This window comes from Saimiri boliviensis, chromosome 10 (assembly GCF_048565385.1).
Source record: "Saimiri boliviensis isolate mSaiBol1 chromosome 10, mSaiBol1.pri, whole genome shotgun sequence".
Classification (NCBI taxonomy): domain Eukaryota; kingdom Metazoa; phylum Chordata; class Mammalia; order Primates; family Cebidae; genus Saimiri; species Saimiri boliviensis.
The window spans coordinates 18507349-18525871 of NC_133458.1; the positions used below are offsets into that span (position 1 = coordinate 18507349).

General features: G+C 45.9%; 1 protein-coding gene across 1 annotated transcript in view; it reads left to right on the forward strand.

Annotated features, from left to right (window-relative positions):
• Positions 1-704: 704 nt before the first annotated feature.
• ZC3HAV1 (zinc finger CCCH-type containing, antiviral 1) overlaps positions 705-18523 on the forward strand; it is a 68144-nt gene continuing 50325 nt past the window's right edge. Inside the window, exon 1 of the mRNA XM_010340369.3 lies at positions 705-1396. Within this exon, the coding sequence (XP_010338671.2) occupies positions 1089-1396 (308 nt within the window). The 5' untranslated portion in view covers positions 705-1088. The remainder of the gene's footprint in view (positions 1397-18523) is intronic.

The following is an 18523-nucleotide window of genomic DNA, read 5'->3' on the forward strand; positions in this document are numbered from 1 at the left end:
CCGAGAGGCTGTTAATAGCGCCATGTTTTCTGGAGGTTCTGCTTTAGTCAGATAAGGGAAGTTCCATTAAGATTTATTTCTACATCTTCTGTAGCTCAAATATTCTCACCTAAAAACAATCTTTATGTCGACTTGGGGGGTCAAAGTGCATCCCCACAGTGGAAAACTCTTGTCCCAATCTCTACAGGAATCAATCTGAAATCTTGGGATATATCTAAGCATGTCCATCGTGACTGACGCATAAGCAGTGGTTCAGGGCACCGAGTTAGCGATTCTAGGTAAGCAAGACCGTGTCAAGAAGTGGTTCATGAGAAGGCAAAAGCGAGGGAGAGTGACAGTCGTTCTTTAAGAGGACGCGGTGGTGGAGAAGAAAGTTGCACATCGGCCTTGAACCGGGCGGACCCCGATCTGGGGCCTGGGGATGTGATTTGGGGGAACTTCGGCGGCATCCGGGCTCCGCTTGATGCCAGTGCGTGTTTGTGTAAGTTACTTCCTCAAGTTCAGGGTGAGGGTAACAATATCTACCGTGTGGAGTTGTTGGGAAGATTTACCGCCAACCAAGGCAGAGCGCACGGCTCGCAGGAAGCGCTCGCTGGGGTCTGCTCTTTCCGGGAATGGGTGGGGTGCGCACTCCTCACAAGGCTCCCAAGACTTGCGTCACGCGCCCCAGTCCGCTGGCTTATAAAACCCTGCCAGAGCCCCAAGATCGCTTTTAGTTTCAGTTCTTTCTGGAGGAGCCTCGCGGGGCCCGGCTGGGGAATCTCAGCTTCGCCGAGCTGGGGGCAGCCCCGGGCGGTCGCCGGCAGATTTACCCGCGCGTCCACGTTCTTTCCACCCAGTTGCCCTTGCGGCCGCTGTAAACCTGCCGCTAGGACCGGGTCGGTGAGATCTAGCCTCTTGACCTGAGAGCCGAGAGCTGGGAAGCCGAAATCCCTGGGCTGGGCTAACAGCTGCGGAGAGCGCGCCCTCGCTGGCTCCGGGCGCGCCCAGCAGGAGCACCGCCCGCGCCCGCCCCTGGACACTTGTAAGTTTCGATTTCACCGCAGCCGAGTCCTGCGCGGCGGCAGAGCCAGCACAGCCAGCGCGCCATGGCGGATCCGGAGGTGTGCTGCTTCATCACCAAAATCCTGTGCGCTCACAGGGGCCGCATGGCCATGGACGCCCTGCTCCAGGAGATCAAGCTGTCGGAGGCGCAGCTCTGTGAAGTGCTGCAGGTGGCCGGGCCCGACCGCTTCGTGGTGTTGGAGACCGGCGGTGTGGCCGGGGTCACCCGGTCGGTGGTGGCCACCACTCGAGCCCGGGTCTGCCGTCGCAAGTACTGCCGGAGTCCCTGCGATAACCTGCATCTCTGCAAGCTCAACTTGCTGGGCCGGTGCAACTATTCGCAGTCGGATCGGTGAGTGTACCTGGAGGGAGGGGCGCTCCCCGCAGCCCGGGTCGGGGAGGTTAGTCCCGGCGCTGTTCTGAAAGGGGCGCGGCCTCGCCGGGACCCCCGCACCCGACGGCTTCTGCCTCCAGCCACCCCCGTCTCTGCGCCTCTCCGGGAGCCCCCGCTGGGCCCGCGCTTCTACCTTTGCGGTTCTCTTCCTTCCGGCACCTCCAGACCTTTTCTCTAGAGTGCTTAAAGCGTTAGTGCCTGGCGGCGACTAGGCTCCCTCCACCCCTTTCCCCGCCCTCAAAAATCAAGAATAAAGTGCTCTGGGGCCAGCCAGGGCCTAGAGAAGCGGGAGGCAGGTTTGGGAAGGAAGGAAAGGGATAGCACTCCTTGGTATCTTGAGTCTTCCCCTCCCTGCTACCTTCTTCCCTAGACGTGGCGGAGTCTTCCCTGTGCCCCAGCCGCACTGGGCCCCGGGTCTGTCTCCTCGGCCGCGAGCCGCAGGTCTCTGCTTGTCCCTCCTTTCTTGGTCACCCGGATGCCCCCCTCCTCACCACTTTTCAGATGCCTGGCGCCCAACAGGCCGCCAACCTCTTCCAGGTTCCCAAAGCTGCAGCAGCCGCCGGCCTTCCCTCCCCGTGGCCTCTCCACGGTGGCGCGCGCGGTTGACCGCCTGCCTTGGGACCACTCACTTCGGTTTGAAGCAGTGCGGCTCACCTCTCGGGCCACTGCTTTTGTTGTATCCATTTGCCTTTTTTTTTTTTTTTCTTGTCTAAATGCAGGTGTGCTGCAAGGTTTGGGTTAATTAAGCCTCTTGATTGATTTTCTTCCCAGTCTCTTCCTAAGAGTGCTTGCTCCCTAGGGGACAGCTGCATGTCAAAAAAGATGGCTTCCAGGTCCACGTTCGCGGCCCAGGCCTTCCCCTTGATCCCGAGCCCTTCCTCTCTTGCGTCTGAGAAACAGCCATGCCCGCTTGTCCTATCCAGAGGGTTAAGCTCATCTTTTTCCCCAGGCGGGGTCTTAATCCTCCTCCTTCACAATCCACAAGTCCTTTTTGTGAAGTCTCTTTCCGTTATTACTTGTGAATGAACTGAATGAATGCCTTGTTGAATTAATGAATGGTTTCTCTGGCCAGTCTTTCCTTCCACTCTTTCTGTCACTATGTGCTTCTGCTCAGTTATTTTTCTCGATAGAGTACTTTTTACACTTGGTCCATTCTTAAACACTCTGAATGGTGTCCCAGGGTTTAAAATGGTGGTCAGCAAACATTTTTTGGGGGGTGGGGGTGGGGGAGACAGCTCTATCGCCCAGGCTGGAGTGCGGTGGCGCCATCTTGGCTCACTGCAACGTCCGCCTCCCGGGTTCAAGCGATTCTCCTGCGTCAACCTCCTGAGTAGCTGGGACTGCAGGCGCCCGCCACCACGCCCGGCTAATTTTTGTGTTTTTAGTAGAGCCAGGGTTTTGTCATGTTGTCCAGGATGGTCTGGAACTCCTGATCTCAGGTGATCCACCTGACTTGTCCTCCCAAAGTGCTGGGATTACAGGCATGAGCCACCACCTCCGGCTGGTCAGCAAACTTTTGATCAGGGACTTAACTAACAAAAAACTCCAGTCACTCACCCCAATATACAGATACTAAAACACACAAAGGTAAGTGTTTTAGATGAATGAGGTAGAGGACACAGTATATTTTTAAAAAAATTTGTTTACAACAAAAACCCTTTCAGCTCACCTAACATTTTTAAAACGTGCTTGGGTGCGTTCTTTTATTTAAATATTTCTTTAATATGGTGTGAGGCGACAACTTGAAGGTTGTTTGTGAGTTGCTGGGAGTATGAGTGTCGAGGAAATCATCTAAGTCATCGCTGGCCACTGAAAAAAATCTCAGAAGAAGGCGGCAGAGGGTGGAGAGTAGAAAAGAAAGGAACGTTCTAGCACGTTCTAGCAATACACTACATAACAGGGTTGGAAGGCTTTTGTTAGTTTTTTTTCTGTTCTTATCTTTTCTGTTATGACAAATCCCTCACCAACTAGTTGACTTTTAGTTTGAAATCCACATGCTTTTTATTTTTTGATTTTACTATGGATGTTATCAACATACTCAAAAGTAGAAAAAAAATGATGAATCTCCTCATACCCATAATTTCACTTCAACGGTTTTCAAAACGTGGCCGGTTTTGTTTCATTTATTCTGTCTATTCCCCATGTGTCCCCAACTCCAAGGTGTTGTTTAAAGCAAATCACGGCAACCATTTAATTACTAAATACTTCAGTATCTCTAAAAGATAACTATATTTTGTTAACAATACAGTACAATGATCACATTTTTGTAAAAAAAATTACAATTTTAATATCATCTAATACACAGTTGATATTCAAATTTCCCTGATTGATAAATCCAGCTTATATTTTCAGGAAAGCCATACACAGACATAATCCATTAAAAATTTTTTTTTCAATTTTTTTACTTTTTTGAGATAGGGTCTGTCACCTAAATCTGAAGTGCAGTGGCCCAATTTTGGCTCACTGCCACCTCTGGCTCTGGGTTCAAGCAATTCTACTGCCTCAGACTCCCAAGTAGCTGGGATTCGAGGTGTTTGCCACCATGCTTGGCTAATTTTTTTATTTTTAGTAGAGATGGGGTTTTGCCATGTTTGCCAGGCTGGTCTTGAACTCCTGAGCTCCAGCGATCTGCCCGCCTCGGCCGGCCTCCCAAAATGCTGGGATTACAGGCCTCAGCCACTGCCTCGCCTGGCCCATAATTGTTTTCATTTGTTATATATCTAACATTTAAATACTTTGCTTCAATTTGTTGTAGGCAATATGCTTAGAAATTTTAGTTTTATGAATTTTATTATGGTATATTTTTGCCTGGTTTGAAACAGCAAAACCGTTTTAAACTCATTAATTGGGTTGTTAACGTCTACTTTTTTTTTTTTGAGGCAGAGTTTCACTCTTGTTACCCAGGCTGGAGTGCAATGGCGCAATCTCAGCTCACCGCAACCTCCGCCTCCTGGGTTCAGGCAATTCTCCTGCCTCAGCCTCCTGAGTAGCTGGGATTACAGGCATGTGCCACCATGCCCAGCTAATGTTTTGTATTTTTAGTAGAGACGGGGTTTCACCATGTTGACCAGGATGGTCTTGATCTCTTGACCTCGTGATCCACCCGCCTCAGCCTCCCAAAGTGCTGGGATTACAGGCTTGAGCCACCGTGCCCGGCCAACTTCTACTTTTATAAGAGTATATATAATGTAGGGATTATATACTCTATGTAAATTTAGATGGACCCTCCAGAGAATTCAATGAAGTTTATTTTTTTTTTTTAGTAGAGTGATAAAATCTTATTTCCTCATGTTTATTGTGCTAGCTATATTTTAAATTTCATTTTATATCACTTTTGAATCTGGGAAACAAACCTTTAATCCATTAATGTATAAAGTGTTCTAATAAGAACCTCTGGGATAATTTTTTGTGTGCGTGTGGCCTCGGATCCTATAAAACATGTTTTTTCCCTCCAAGTATGTTTTAAAAATATTCTCCTCTTACCAAGTTATAAAACTTTGTCTTCCAAAACTTGCCACTTGTGAGTTTAAGGACTTTCTTTGTAGATTACCAGTTAATGGGGTCTGTTAGCTAATTGATACCCATCTTGATGTTTCTATTCAGTTCAGGAAACTGGTCTCTGTTTACAGTGGGGCGAGTTGCATTGTGCTGGATGTATACAATTTTGTCTGTAGTATTATTATTTATAGGTAGTATTTATCCTGTCTATTCTGTAGCTTCTGTCTTTTCTTTTGTAATGCTTTTATTTATACATTTTAGTTGACAATAGGGCTTGCTTCGATGTTGGATAATTGTTTTGGTCAATTGGTTTGGATATTTCTATTTGCTTTGCTGAAATATATGCCCACACATGGAGTTCTAATCCCAGTTCTGATGCAAAACTAATCACCATTTATTGAACAAATAACTGTACCAACCACTATGATAAGCACTTTAGAGATGATATCCAGGTTAGTCTTTAGGATAGCTCCTAAGGCAGTATTTTAAGTCCCGTCCTTATTATAGGAAACTCAAGCATAGAGCCTTTCAGAAATCTACTGAAAGTAACATAACTAGAAGCTGGCAGGATTGGTATTTGAACCCAGATCTGCGTGACTCTTTTGTTTGTTTGTTTCTTTTTTCTTTCTTTCTTTTTTTTTTTTTCCTGAGACAGAGTCTTGATTTGTTGCCAGGCGCCAGGCTGGAGTGCAGTGGTGCGATCTTGGCTCACTGCAACCTCCGCCTCCCGGGTTCAAGCAATTCTCCTGCCTCAGCCTCCCGAGTAGCTGGGACTACAGGTGGGCATCACCACGCCCAGCTAACTTTTTTTGTGTGTGACGGGGTCTCACTCTGTCACCCAGGCTGGAGTGCAGTGGTGGGATCTCAGCTTGTTGCAACCTCCGCCTCCTGGGTTCAAGCAGTTATCCTTGTCTTAGTCTCCCGAGTGGCTGGGACTACAGGCACCTGCCACTGTACCTGGCTAATTTTTGTACTTTTAGATAGTATTTTGCCATTTTGCCCTGGCTGGTCTCAAACTCCTGGGCTTAAGCGATCTTCCCAGCCTCCCAAAGTGCTAGGATTACAGGCATGAGCCATCGCTTCCAGCCTGCTTGACTTCTTAACTAGCTACTTCCATTGTCCAGTAACTATATGAAGCTATTAATTCAAAAATTTGTTTGCATGCATGATTTCTGTTTAACTGTTTAAAGCAGGCTGCCTGAGCGTCTTTACCTTGCTTTGTGGTTTCTGCCAATTCGGGTGTTTCCTCTGGGTTCTTTCCTGTTTGTATGCCTTTCCCTTTTGGTTAGTTCACATTTTGGGTGGGGGTGGGTAGATGGGAAGAGCACGAGTTGACTATTTCGAAAATTGGATAGAGTACTGAAAAACGCAAAGTATTTACTGTATAACAAGCATCAGAGTATATTTATTCTGAACCTATAACAAATTGTACCTCCTAGAATAAATAAGGGCTCACATTTTTCAATTTTGCTCCTTCTCTTTTAAAATACAGTAAACAATCATAACAGGCCTAAGGTTACTTTTTTCTCTTCCCCAGTCTCATTTCCCTGTTTCCTAAGAAGCAACTTCAATCGTGATTTTGGTGTGTATCTTGCCCTTGCATGATTTTATAATTTCCCCTTGTGTATATTTGTATCCATAAACAAAATGCAGTATTATTGTATGTGTTTTAGAATTTTTACTCAATGCTTTGTTTTGGAGATCTAGTCAGGTTGCTATACAAGGACCTGGTTTATTCATTTTAGCAGTTGAAAAGTATTTATTGTAGATTTATACCGCAGTTCAGTTTACCTATTCCTCCCAGTAATGGATACGTGGTATATTTCCAGGTTTTTGTTCTACCAAATGATGCTGCCAAGAATTGACCCACAAGTGTCTCTTGGTCTTGGCTAGAGTTTTTCCGGGGTAGATCATTAGGAAGTGGAATTGTTGGTTCGAATTGTTACATAGCTTCAACTTTTCCACATTCTGACAAATTGGTATAAAGGTAGCTGTGTCAGTTTCTACTTGTATGTTTCAGTGTCCCAGTTTCCTCATTTCCTGGTGGACTAATGCTTGGTGTTATCAGACTTTTTTGACTTACGCCAATCAGAAGGGTATGAAATAGTCGTTATTTGAATTATTTTTTTCTTTTTTCTGGGCTGGGTACAGTGGTACATGGCTGTACTCTAGTGCTTTGGGAGACCAAGATGAGAGGATTGTTTGGGGACAGGAGTTCAAGACCAGCCTGGACAACATAGTGAGACCCCATCTCTACAAAAGTTGAAAAAATTAGATGGGTGTGGTGCTACATGCCTGTAGTCCTAGTCCTAGCAATGCTGAAGGCTGAGGCAGAAGGATTGCTTGAGTCCAGGAATTTTGAGGTGAACGAGAGCTATGTTCAGGCTGCTGCACACCAGCCTGGGCAGTAGAGCGTGGCTCTGTGTCAAAAAAAATTTTTTTATAACAAATTTAAAAAGTTTTATATTTAAGTTTTTATTATGTGATCTTATGAATACACACAAACACACACACACACACACACACACACACACACACACACACATTTTGTTATTATTGTTTGTTTGTTTGTTTGTTTTTGAGGTGGGTCTTGCTCTGTCACCAGGCCGGAGTGTGGTGGTACAAACATGGCTCACTGCAGCCTTGATCTCCTGGGTTCAAATGATCCTTCCACCTTGGCCTCCCAGGTAGCTGGGACCAGGCTAGTGCCACCATGTCTAGCTAATTTGTGTGTGTATGTGTAGAGACAGGGATCTCACTCTGTTGCCCAGGCTAGTCTCAAGCATCTGGGCTTAAGCAATCTTCTCGCCTCAGCCTCCTAAACTGCTGGGATTACAGGCATGAGCCACCAAACCCAGCTCAGCATGATTTATTACTGTTAAATAGACCTTTGTATCCAAGCCTCCATTTATAACCTTGCTCTGGGCCCCACAAATTTTAGAGAAGGACTACTCTGATTCATTGAAATATTTTCATTGCTTTCTTCTGCATGAATATACACAATTTATATGTTGATTTTCTTTTTTTTTTTTCCTTGTCTTGAGATGGAGTTTTGCTCTTCTCGCCCAGGCTTGAATGCAGTGGTGTGATCTTGGCTCATTGCCACCTCTGCCTCCTGAGTTCAAGTGATTCACCTGCCTCAGCCTCCCGAGTAGCTGGTACTACAGGTGTGCTCCACCATGCCTGGCTAATTTTTATATTTTAATAGAAACGGGGTTTCACCATGTTGGCCAGGATGGTCTTGATCGTGATCCACCCACCTTGGCCTCCCAAAGTGCTGGGATTTTCTTATTAAAATTGAGACTGGACTCAGTAGCTAACGTCTGTAATCCCAGTACATTAAGGGGCCAAGGTGGGAAGATCTCTTGAAGTCAGGGGTTCGAGACCAGCCTGGACAACATAGTTCCTGAAAAAAAATTTAAAAATAAAATTAGCTGAAGACAGTGGCACACACCTGTAGTCCTAGCTACTCAGGACACTGAGACAGGAGGATCACTTGAGCCTGGGAGGACGAGGCTGGAGTCAGGTGTAATCGCGCCACTGCATTCCAGCCTGGGCAACAGAATGAGACACTGCCTCTGAAAAAATAAAGTAAAATTGATACTGTTTTAAGTTTTTGCTATTAAACCATTATGCTTTGAACATTTTGGTATATGCTACTTTGTGTATATGTACATGAATTTCCCTAGGGGTCCAGTAGTGGAATTTTGATACTTAAGTTTTATGTGATAATACAAATGGTTTTCCGAAGCCTGTTTGCCAAGTTAATAGTCCCACCAGAAGAATAAGAGCCTTCCCTTGACTCACATCCTTGCCAAGTGCTATCATCAGCCTTTTAAAATTTGTGCCAATACAAGGAATGTGAAATTGTATCTCATTGTGGTTTTAATTCTTTATATATTCTGCGTCTCTAGCCCTTTTAAGTCTTATTACGCGTTTTTTAAGTTTGTCTTACTTGACGTCTTAGTAGTTGCTTATTTGCATTTTACTTTTTGGGTCATCTTAGCACTCTTATATTTTTATTTGTAACAGTTTGTAACGGTGTCTTTTTTTTTTTTTTTACTCTTTTAAAATGGCTAAAACTATTTTTTTAAATTCTTTTTTATTTTTATTTTGAGACAGAGTCTTGCTCTCTCACCCAGGCTGGAGTGCAGTGGCGCGATCTCGGCTCACTGCAACCTCCGCCTCCCGGGTTCAAGTGATTCTCTTGCCTCAGCCTCCCGAGTAGCTGGGATTACAGGTGCTCACCACCATGCCCGGCTAATTTTGGTACTTTTAGTAGAGACGGGGTTTCACCATGTTGGCCAGGCTGGTCTTGAACTCCTGACCTCAGGTGATCTGCCCACCTGGGTCTCTCAAATTAAAACTATTTTAAAGTGTACGGTTCAGTGGCAATGAGTATATTCGTGATGTTGTGTAACTGTTACCAATATTGGAATTCCAGAACATTTTCATCACCCCAAAGGGAAACCCTGCACCCACCAGCAGCTGGCCCTCATTCTCCCCTTTCCTCAGCCCCTGGCAATCTCTCGCCTACTTTTTGTCTGTATGGATTTTCTGATTCTGGACGTTTCCTATAAATGGAATCTTAACATATGTGGCCTTTTGTGTCTGCTTCTTTCACTAAGGAAAAAAGATTTGCATTTGACTGTTGCCCATTCCGTGTTGTTTGTGTTGGGTGTATTCACCCAGGAGAAGTCTTCCTGAAGTTCCTTGTGTAGCTAGTTCTGCACTCTCCATGGCGTCATGTTGTTGTCGGGCTGGTGGCCTTAGAGACATGCTGTTTCCTGCAACGTCGTGACACAAAAGGGTGCACCCTGTAAGAATCATTTGGGAATTTTTGTTCTCTTTTCACAATCACTACATCTCAGATTTTTAATTTGATCAAATGTGAAGCTCGGTGTCTGCAGTTTTCTTTTATTTTTTTAAAGATGGGGTTTCACCATGTTGGCCAGGCAGGTTTTGAACTCCTGACCTCAGGTGATCCACCCACCTCAGCCTCTCAAAGTGCTAGGATTACAGGTGTGAGCCACCGCACCTGGCTTTGCAGTTTTCTTTAGAAATTGAGCTAACAAACTTAATGACATTGTAATATTGTGAGCCATGATAAAGTCTTAAATAGTGACAAATTAAGCATGTGATAGCACAATATTTTCTACTTTTTACGTAATACAGAGATGGCAAAATTTAACATTTAAAGTAAGTAGATATATTTTTTCTTCCATTAAATGGTTCTAATTTGCTTACTGCTTCTGGTTGTATTTACTTCCAAACAGGTAAAGATCTGTGATTTTTACCTGCAGCTACTTTGGAATAGGAGAAGCCTAATAACATGGGAGTGGAAAAGGGGTGAAAAGTTTCAGAAGGACTTGGGATTTCAAGCCCAGTGAGAAATCAGTTTAACCAAGTTGCAGCTGGGGAGCTGATCTCAGGTTGGGAAGAGAAAGGGGAGATTTCTTCTTTTTTTTTTTTTTTTTGAGACAGAGTCTTGCTCTGTCACCGGGCTGAACTGCAGTGGCACGATCTCGGCTCACTGCAACCTGTCTCCCGGTTTCAAGCTATTCCCCTGCCTCAGCCTCCCGAGTAGCTGGGACTACAACCACACCCAGCTGATTTTTTGTGTTTTAGTAGAGATGGGGTTTCACCGTGGCCAGGATAGTTTCCATCTCCTGACCTCGTGATCTGCCCACCTCGGCCTCCCAAAGTTCTGGGAGATAACAGGCGTGAGCCAGCGCAACAGGCTGAGACTTATTTCATGATCTTTTCCCTATTTCCCATATAAAGAAGAGATTGTATTTTATTATTTTTTATGTATAAATATTGTTTGCTTATTTATTTATTAATATAGAGACATGAGTCTCAATATTTTGCCCAGGCTGATCTCAAATTCCTGAGCTCAAGCCACCCTCCTGCCCCAGCCTCCGGAATAGCTGGGATTACACATGTGTACCACCATGCCTGGCACTGAGAAGAGATTTTACTATGTTTTAGACCGATTTAGAAAGTTGGGCTGAAAGAGGTCATCTAGGGAAACTGTTTCCTCATGTTTAGATCCTGCATGCCTGTCAGCAGAGAATGTTTTGAGCATGTACTCCCAATGTGTGTACATTTGTTTTAAACGTTCTATGATGTAAAATTTTTAATTTGTTTACTGTTTACTGTTTTACCTTTTTTAATTTTTAAAAATCAACTTTATTGAGGTTGATTTTTAAAAATCAAATGTACCCATATGAAATACATGGAACTGGGTGAAGTGGCTCACGCCTGTAATCCCAGCACTTTGGGAGGCCGAGGCAGGCGGATTACTTGAGGTCAGGAGCTCTAGACCAGCTTGGCCAACATGGTGAAACTCTCTGTTAAAAACAAACAAACGAAATTTAGCTAGGCACGGTGGCATGCGCTGTAATCCCAGGTACTAAGGAGGCTGAAGCAGGAGAGAATCTCTTGAACCTAGGATATGGAGGTTGCAGTGAGTCAAGATTGTACCATTGCACTCCAACGTGGGCGACAGAGTGAGACTCCATCTTAAAAAAAAAAGGCAAATAAAGTGTATGGTTTAGAGTTTTGATAAATGGATGCACCTGTGTAACCATCGCCACACTCCAACTGCAGAGCGTTTTTATCAGCCCAGAGGTTCTCTCGTGCCGCTTCTCAGTTGACCAGGGAATCCCCCGACTTCTCCAGCCCTTTCAGCCCAGGCAATACTTTTCTGGGCTGAAAATATTTTTTTAGATTAAAAAAAGAGAAGAAAAAAAAAAAAACAGGAGTTCTAACCATTTTTACCACCCCCGATGGACTGTTTTGGGTAGCTTCTGGGATGTAGTTACCCAGCTTTGGAGCAGTGCTTCTCAGACTTTGATGTGCATTTTCACCACACGGGAGAGCCTGCTAAAATGCAGGTTTCTAAGTCACATATTGGAAATTCTGTTCCGAAGAGGTGGGTTTGGGCCTGAGAATCTGAGTTTTTATTCCTTTATTAATTTTATTTTATTTTTTGAGGTGGAGTCTCGCTGTCACCAGGGTGGAGTGCAGTGGCATGATCTTGGCTCACAGCAACCTCTGCCTCCAGGATTGAAGTGATTCTCCTGCCTCAGCCTCCCAAGTAACCAGGATTACAGGCATGTGCCACCACACTCAGCTAGTTTTTATATTTTTAGTAGAGACGGGTTTCACCATGTTGGCCAGTCTGGTCTTGAACTCCTGACCTCAAGTGATCCACCTGCCTCAGCCTCCCAAAGTGCTGGGATTACAGAAGTGAGCCACCACACCCAGACCATTTATTTAGTTTTTAATTTTTATTTCCTTTTTTTTTTTTTTTTTTTTGACAGTGTCTCCCTCTCTCGCACAGGCTAGAGTACAGTGGCACGATCTCAGTTCACTGTAACCTTCACCTCTTCGGTTCAAGCGATCTTCCCACCTCAGCCTCCCAGGTAGCTAGAATTACAGGCCTCCACCACCATGCCTGGCTAATTTTTTTTTTTTTTTTTTTTTTTTTAGACGGAGTTTCGCTCTTGTTACCCAGGCTAGAGTGTAATGGTGCAATCTCGGCTCACCGCAACCTCCGCCTCCCGGGTTCAGGCAATTCTCCTGCCTCAGCCTCCTGAGTAGCTGGGATTACAGGCATGCGCCACCATGCCCAGCTAATTTTTTGTATTTTTAGTAGAGATGGGGTTTCACCGTGTTGACCAGGATGGTCTCGATCTCTTTTTTTTTTTTGAGGCGGAGTTTCACTCTTGTTACCCAGGCTGGAGTGCAATGGCGCGATCTCGGCTCACCGCAACCTCCGCCTCCTGGGTTCAGGCAATTCTCCTGCCTCAGCCTCCTGAGTAGCCGGGATTACAGGCACACGCCACCATGCCCAGCTAATGTTTTGTATTTTTAGTAGAGACGGGGTTTCACCATGTTGACCAGGATGGTCTCGATCTCTTGACCTCGTGATCCACCCACCTCGGCCTCCCAAAGTGCTGGGATTACAGGCTTGAGCCACCGCGCCCGGCGGTCTCGATCTCTTGACCTCCTGATCCACCCGCCTCGGCCTCCCAAAGTGCTGCTGGGATTACAGGCGTGAGCCACCGTGCCCGGCAATTTTTTGTACTTTTAATAGAGACAGGGTTTCTCCATGTTGTCCAACGCGGTCTCAAACTCCTGAGCTCAAGCTATCTAGCCGCCTCTGCCTCCCAAACTGCTGGGATTACAGACAAAAGCCATCAGGCCCCAGAATCTGCATTTTAAATACCAACCTAAAGAATCCATTTGCAGAGGTCAAACCACACTTGCAGAAACATATGATTCCTTGGGGGTGCACTTCCTGAAAGACTGCAAATGCAAAGTTTTATTTGGCTTTTGAGTTTGAGGAAGTGAGTAAAAGAAATGAATTTTTTAGTGTAGAATGAACGAAAGATTTTTCTTTAAGTGATGCTTTCTCACAGATTGGGGTTCTGTTACTTTTGTGTGACAGATCAAAAGACAGGAAACTTTTGGCATCCGAGGCACCAGGTCAACAAATATTTATTGAGCACATACTTAGAGGCTTCTATCCCTTCCTCTGTCACTCGTGGGATCCTGAAATATGGTTAACCAGTTAATTAATCTCTTTGGTTAATATTTGTTAGCTTTCAGAGGGGCTTATGTTGGGAAGTATTGTGGCTAGGGAAGAAGCCAGCCTGTGGGAGGAGAGGAGGCTTGTGTGAATTACTTTCCCCAATCATCAACATTTTGGCAGTAACACCACCACCTCCAGCCCTCTACTCTCCTTTTTGTCAGTCCTGATGTGAATCTAGGGCAATATTTCTCAAACTTTGCTGCGTGTTGGGCTTACTTAGGAAATCTTTTAAAAATGCTGATACCCAACTCTTTCACTGGAGTGCAGTAGCGTGATCTCAGCTCATTGCAACCTCCGCCTCCCAGGTTCAAGCAATTCCCCTGCCTCAGCCTCCTGAGTAGCTGGGATTACAGGCACCTGCCACCACGCCTGGCTAATTTTTTTTTTGTATTTTTTAGTAGAGACAGGGTTTCACCATGTCGGCCAGGCTGGTCTCGATCTCCTGACATTGTGATCTGCCCGCCTGGACCTTCCATAGTGCTGGGATTACGGGGTGAACCACCGTGCCCTTCTGACTAGATGATTTTTAGTGGGCAACTAAGCTTGTAAACCATGAACGTAAGGGACTAGAGAAATAAGTCTAGACAGAGGAAACTGTCCACAATAACAGAAAGATGATTTTTTTGGCGGCACCCACGCTGTTTGTCCCACTCTTGGTCCAGCCAATTTTAATTTTAATTAAAATGCCGATTTCAGTTTGTTTGGTTTGAAAAAGTTTCAGATTTGTTTTGTTCATTTTTCCAGCTTAGGTTTTTGCTTGTATTATGTGCAGATTCTTGGCCTCTGGCCTCCCCCATCCTCAGCAGGCCCGGCCTCCTCTGCTGCCCAGTCTCGTAAGGTCCTCGGGGCTTTCCTCTCCCTCGGAGCAGGCTGGGGCTTGCCATGGCTGCAGCCCGGATCATCACTTGTGGCAGTGAGCTGGGGCTCTCTTCGTGCCTGCTGTGTTCTGGGTAATGGAGCTGTGGTTAAAGCAAGCTCATTTTCTCGGCTCCACCCTCTGTCTCTCCCCACATCCTTTGTTACGGGCTCATGTGATCTCGCCTGGTCTATTCTGTTTCTCCTCCATCTTACTAGGGGCTCTAGAGGCAGTGAGCCGTCCCTATCATCTAATAACACGGCAATTCAATCTTGAACGTCGGAAGTACAAACATGGGGAATAGGAGTCTCGGCTTTAAAATAATATTTAATTAGAGTTGGTTTTGATTAATGACATTTTATTCTTTAGCCCAGTGTTTTCTAGATTTTATCTCTCACACATCCTGGTTCCTTTTTTACCTGGCTTGTATCATGGTGAGTGGTTTCCTGTTTTCTTTTTCTTTTCTTTTTTTTTTTTTTTTGAGACAGAGTTTCACTCTTGTTACCCAGGCTGGAGTGCAGTGGCGCCATCTCGGCTCATCACAACCTCCGCCTCCTGGGTTCAGGCAATTCTCCTGCCTCAACCTCCCGAGTAGCTGGGATTACAGGCACGCGCCACCATGCCCAGCTCATTTTTGTATTTTTAGTAGAGACGGAGTTTCACCATTTTGACCAGGATGGTCTCGATCTCTTGATCTTGTGATACACCCGCCTCGGCCTCCCAAAGTGCTGGGATTATAGGCGTGAGCCACCGCGCCCGGCTGGTTTCCTGTTTTCTATACAAATCAACGATTTTTTTTTTTTTTGGTCAACCCTATTAGGTGTTGGGGAGCAGAGGGGACGGAGGGAAGGGAAGGAGAACTTCGATGTAAATTACTGTCAGAAAAAAAAAGACTCAGATTACTATCTCTTTTTGGTTTGACTGTTGAGTGCAGAACTAACCCTGTGTTTACAGATTTATGAAGTGCAGGGTATCAGAGGTAAACACTTCAAGAATCTAACCCAGAATCGAATCTGACAAGCGTAACCAGCGGTACGTTGGAATCCCCTGGGCTCCCACCCCAGTCAAATGAAGCCAGTCTCCAAGGGCGTGGCCCAGGTTTGGGTAGTTTCAACACTGCCCAGTTGATGATTATGTGTAGCCAGGAAGGAGAATCACTGTGCAGGCTGATTGTTCAGACGGCACCGTGGTAGAGGAGAGCACTTACTGCCTGGGCTAAGATAACATTTTGTTCTGTAGCTGGAGGAGAAAAGTGGAAAGGTCATCTGTTTTTAGGCTTTTGGCCTGAGTTCCTTAAAAAGAGACAATTCCGCCTCTTTCAAGGATGTCTTTGCTCTTTTTTTAAAAAAAAGATGTCACCTCTTAGCGTAACTCACCGTTTGCGTTTATCTGCTCTAAGTGTGGGCAGCAATCTGCAAACGCTTGTTTTGTCCTAGGAAGTTCAGAATAGTTTGTGGGAGAGCTCTTTTTGTACTGGCAAGAGGGGAGTTCCCACAGCTTTTAACCAACCTTCTGTAGGACCTGTTGTCCTTTCTGGGGAGGTGGCCCTGAGCTGCCATACTCCAAATATGTTCCTAAAACCAGATTGTGACATGTGCAAATTCTTGGCCTCCACCCCTAGATTTACTGATTCAGAGACTGTAGGGTGAGGGCGCAGGAATCTAACGGACCCTCTGTCTAGGTGATGCTGTTGCATGCTAAAAGCTTGAGAATCTCCCTATCCGTCTGGGATGGGGCCTGAAAATCTGCATTTCTGACAACCTCCCAAGTGATGCTGATGATACTGGCCCAGGGACCAAACTTTCAGGATCGCTAGCTAAGCAAACCCCAGGAGGCCGTGGGAGCCTTTCACACCTTTTCCTGGCTGAAGCCCACTAGCCAATATTAGGCACCTGAAGGTGCGACAGAGTGATTGGAAGAAAGAAGGAAGGAAGGTTCTGCCACCCGAAACCTACACATGACCCCTTTGAAGCTCTAGTCGTGGCCCATGCTGCTGAGCTTGTCTGCACAACACGAATCACCACAAATAGTGCCTATCACATACTGTGTTCCTGCTGTGCCCTTTATGTGATGTATGCCCATGATCTCTGCTTGCACCCTGCTGAAATAGTCCTAGGGGGACAGTGGCTTAAATCATTCAGGATGCCGATTTTAATTTTTTTGGTTTGAAAAAGTTTCAGATCTGTTTTGTTTATTTTTCCAGCTTAGGTTTTTGCTTGTGTTTTGGGATGCGTGTTCATGACTGGGTCTTCCCCTTATCTCAGTCACCTTTGATTTCTCATTTTATTAGGCCTCGGTTTCCCAGAGTAGGCTTGTGACTACTAAATTAAATAGCAGACGTAAGGTTCCTGTCACTTAGTAAATGTGTAATAAATGTTAATTTCTGTACTTCACCCAAGTAGAAGATAAGTGTCAACTTCCCCACCTTTGTGGCTGGTCAATATCCTGAAATTAGGGCAAAGATAAAGTCCCTAAGAAGCCGCTGGGGAGAAGTCTAGGGAATGTGGGAAAATCAAGCAAAGATTGCCAGGGAAGGGGCTGCAGGTCAGACCAAGACTAGGCAGAGATTTTGCAGGTTGAGACTGAGTTCAGGGTGAGAATCCACAATCTAGAGGAGTAAGAAGTTTGCCTGAGGATGGAGGTGAAAAATGAGAAGGAAAACCAGGCCCCTAGGTGGGCAGAGTCAGGGACCCCAGTCTGGTTTGGCTTTTCAGGGCTAGGTCTGACTTTTCTTTCAGATATGAGCACTCAGGGTCCCGGGCAGAGGGCTTCTCATCAGGCCACCTGGCTTCCTTTAGCTATTTAGAGGAAGTATTGACTTCAGGGGCCTTGGAAGTGCCACACTCCTCAGCTGGGACAGGACAGGAAGGAACAATTCTGCAGAGGTGCTGTAGCCTTGGCTCTAAGTTCAGGACCTCTGGGCTGTAGCTAAAGGGGAAGCAAAGATTCGTAATTTCTTCTAACAAGTTGCTAAATATCTCAGAGCCAGAAGGCAGAACCTGTGTAATGGTAGGAAGTTTCAGTGAGGTCATTTTCAGCTCAATATCAGGAGTAACGTTAGGGTGGCGCGGTGGCTCACGTCTGTTATCCCAGCACCTAGGCCTATGTGGGAGGATTGCTTGAGCCCAGGAGTTCAAGGCTGTGATAAGCTGTGATTGCGCCACTGTGCTCCAGCCTGGACAACAGCATGAGACCCTGTCTCAGAAAAAAAAAAAAAAAAAAAAAAAGAAAAGAAAACATTAATGGTAATGGCTAATGGCCATCAGAACAATGAGTTAAGATCCTCGTGAGATAACGAGGCTCACACTCATCTGGTCGAGCCACCATAGAGAGGACTTCTGCCTTGAGCTGGAGGCTGGAGGGGATTATTTTTCGAAGGCCTTTCCTGGTGGTGGAGTCCTTCCTCTGGGAGTGATAAAGTGAAGTGTTAGCCCCACTGCTGAAGGTTCTGAGTGGGGGATGGCGGGGACTGGTTATCTGAAACCACTGTGCAGTCGGCCTTATCAAAGAGTGCCAGGAAGCCAGGGTCATGGGGTGGAGAAAGCAAGGAGGGGGCCCACCTGGGAGAATGGTGAGGATAGAGGCTGTCACTAGAGCCTGGGTAGCTGCCCTTGACTTCTCCAGGAGGCAAGGGACATGGAGGGCTGGCCAGGTTTCAAGGGCTTGGCTCCTGGTTGACAGGGTCCTTGATTCTCTGATGTTTTTCATATGAAGTTATGCTGCAAGATCTGAAGGCAATCTAGAGAGTTTCAGACACGATTTACACACAGGTAATAGCATTGAATAAGTGACTTTTAAAGATTAATTCTGGCCGGGCGCGGTGGCTCAAGCCTGTAATCCCAGCACTTTTGGAGGCCAAGGCAGGTGGATCACGAGGTCAAGAGATCGAGACCATCCTGGTCAACATGGTGAAACCCCGTCTCTACTAAAAATACAAAAAATTGGCTGGGCATGGTGGCACGTGCCTGTAATCCCAGCTACTCAGGAGGCTGAGGCAGGAGAATTGCCTGATCCCAAGAGGCGGAGGTTGCAGTGAGCCAAGATTGCACCATTGCACTCCAGCCTGGGTAACAAGAGCAAAACTCCGTCTCAAAAAAAAAAAAAAAAAAAAAAAAAAGCCGGGCGCGGT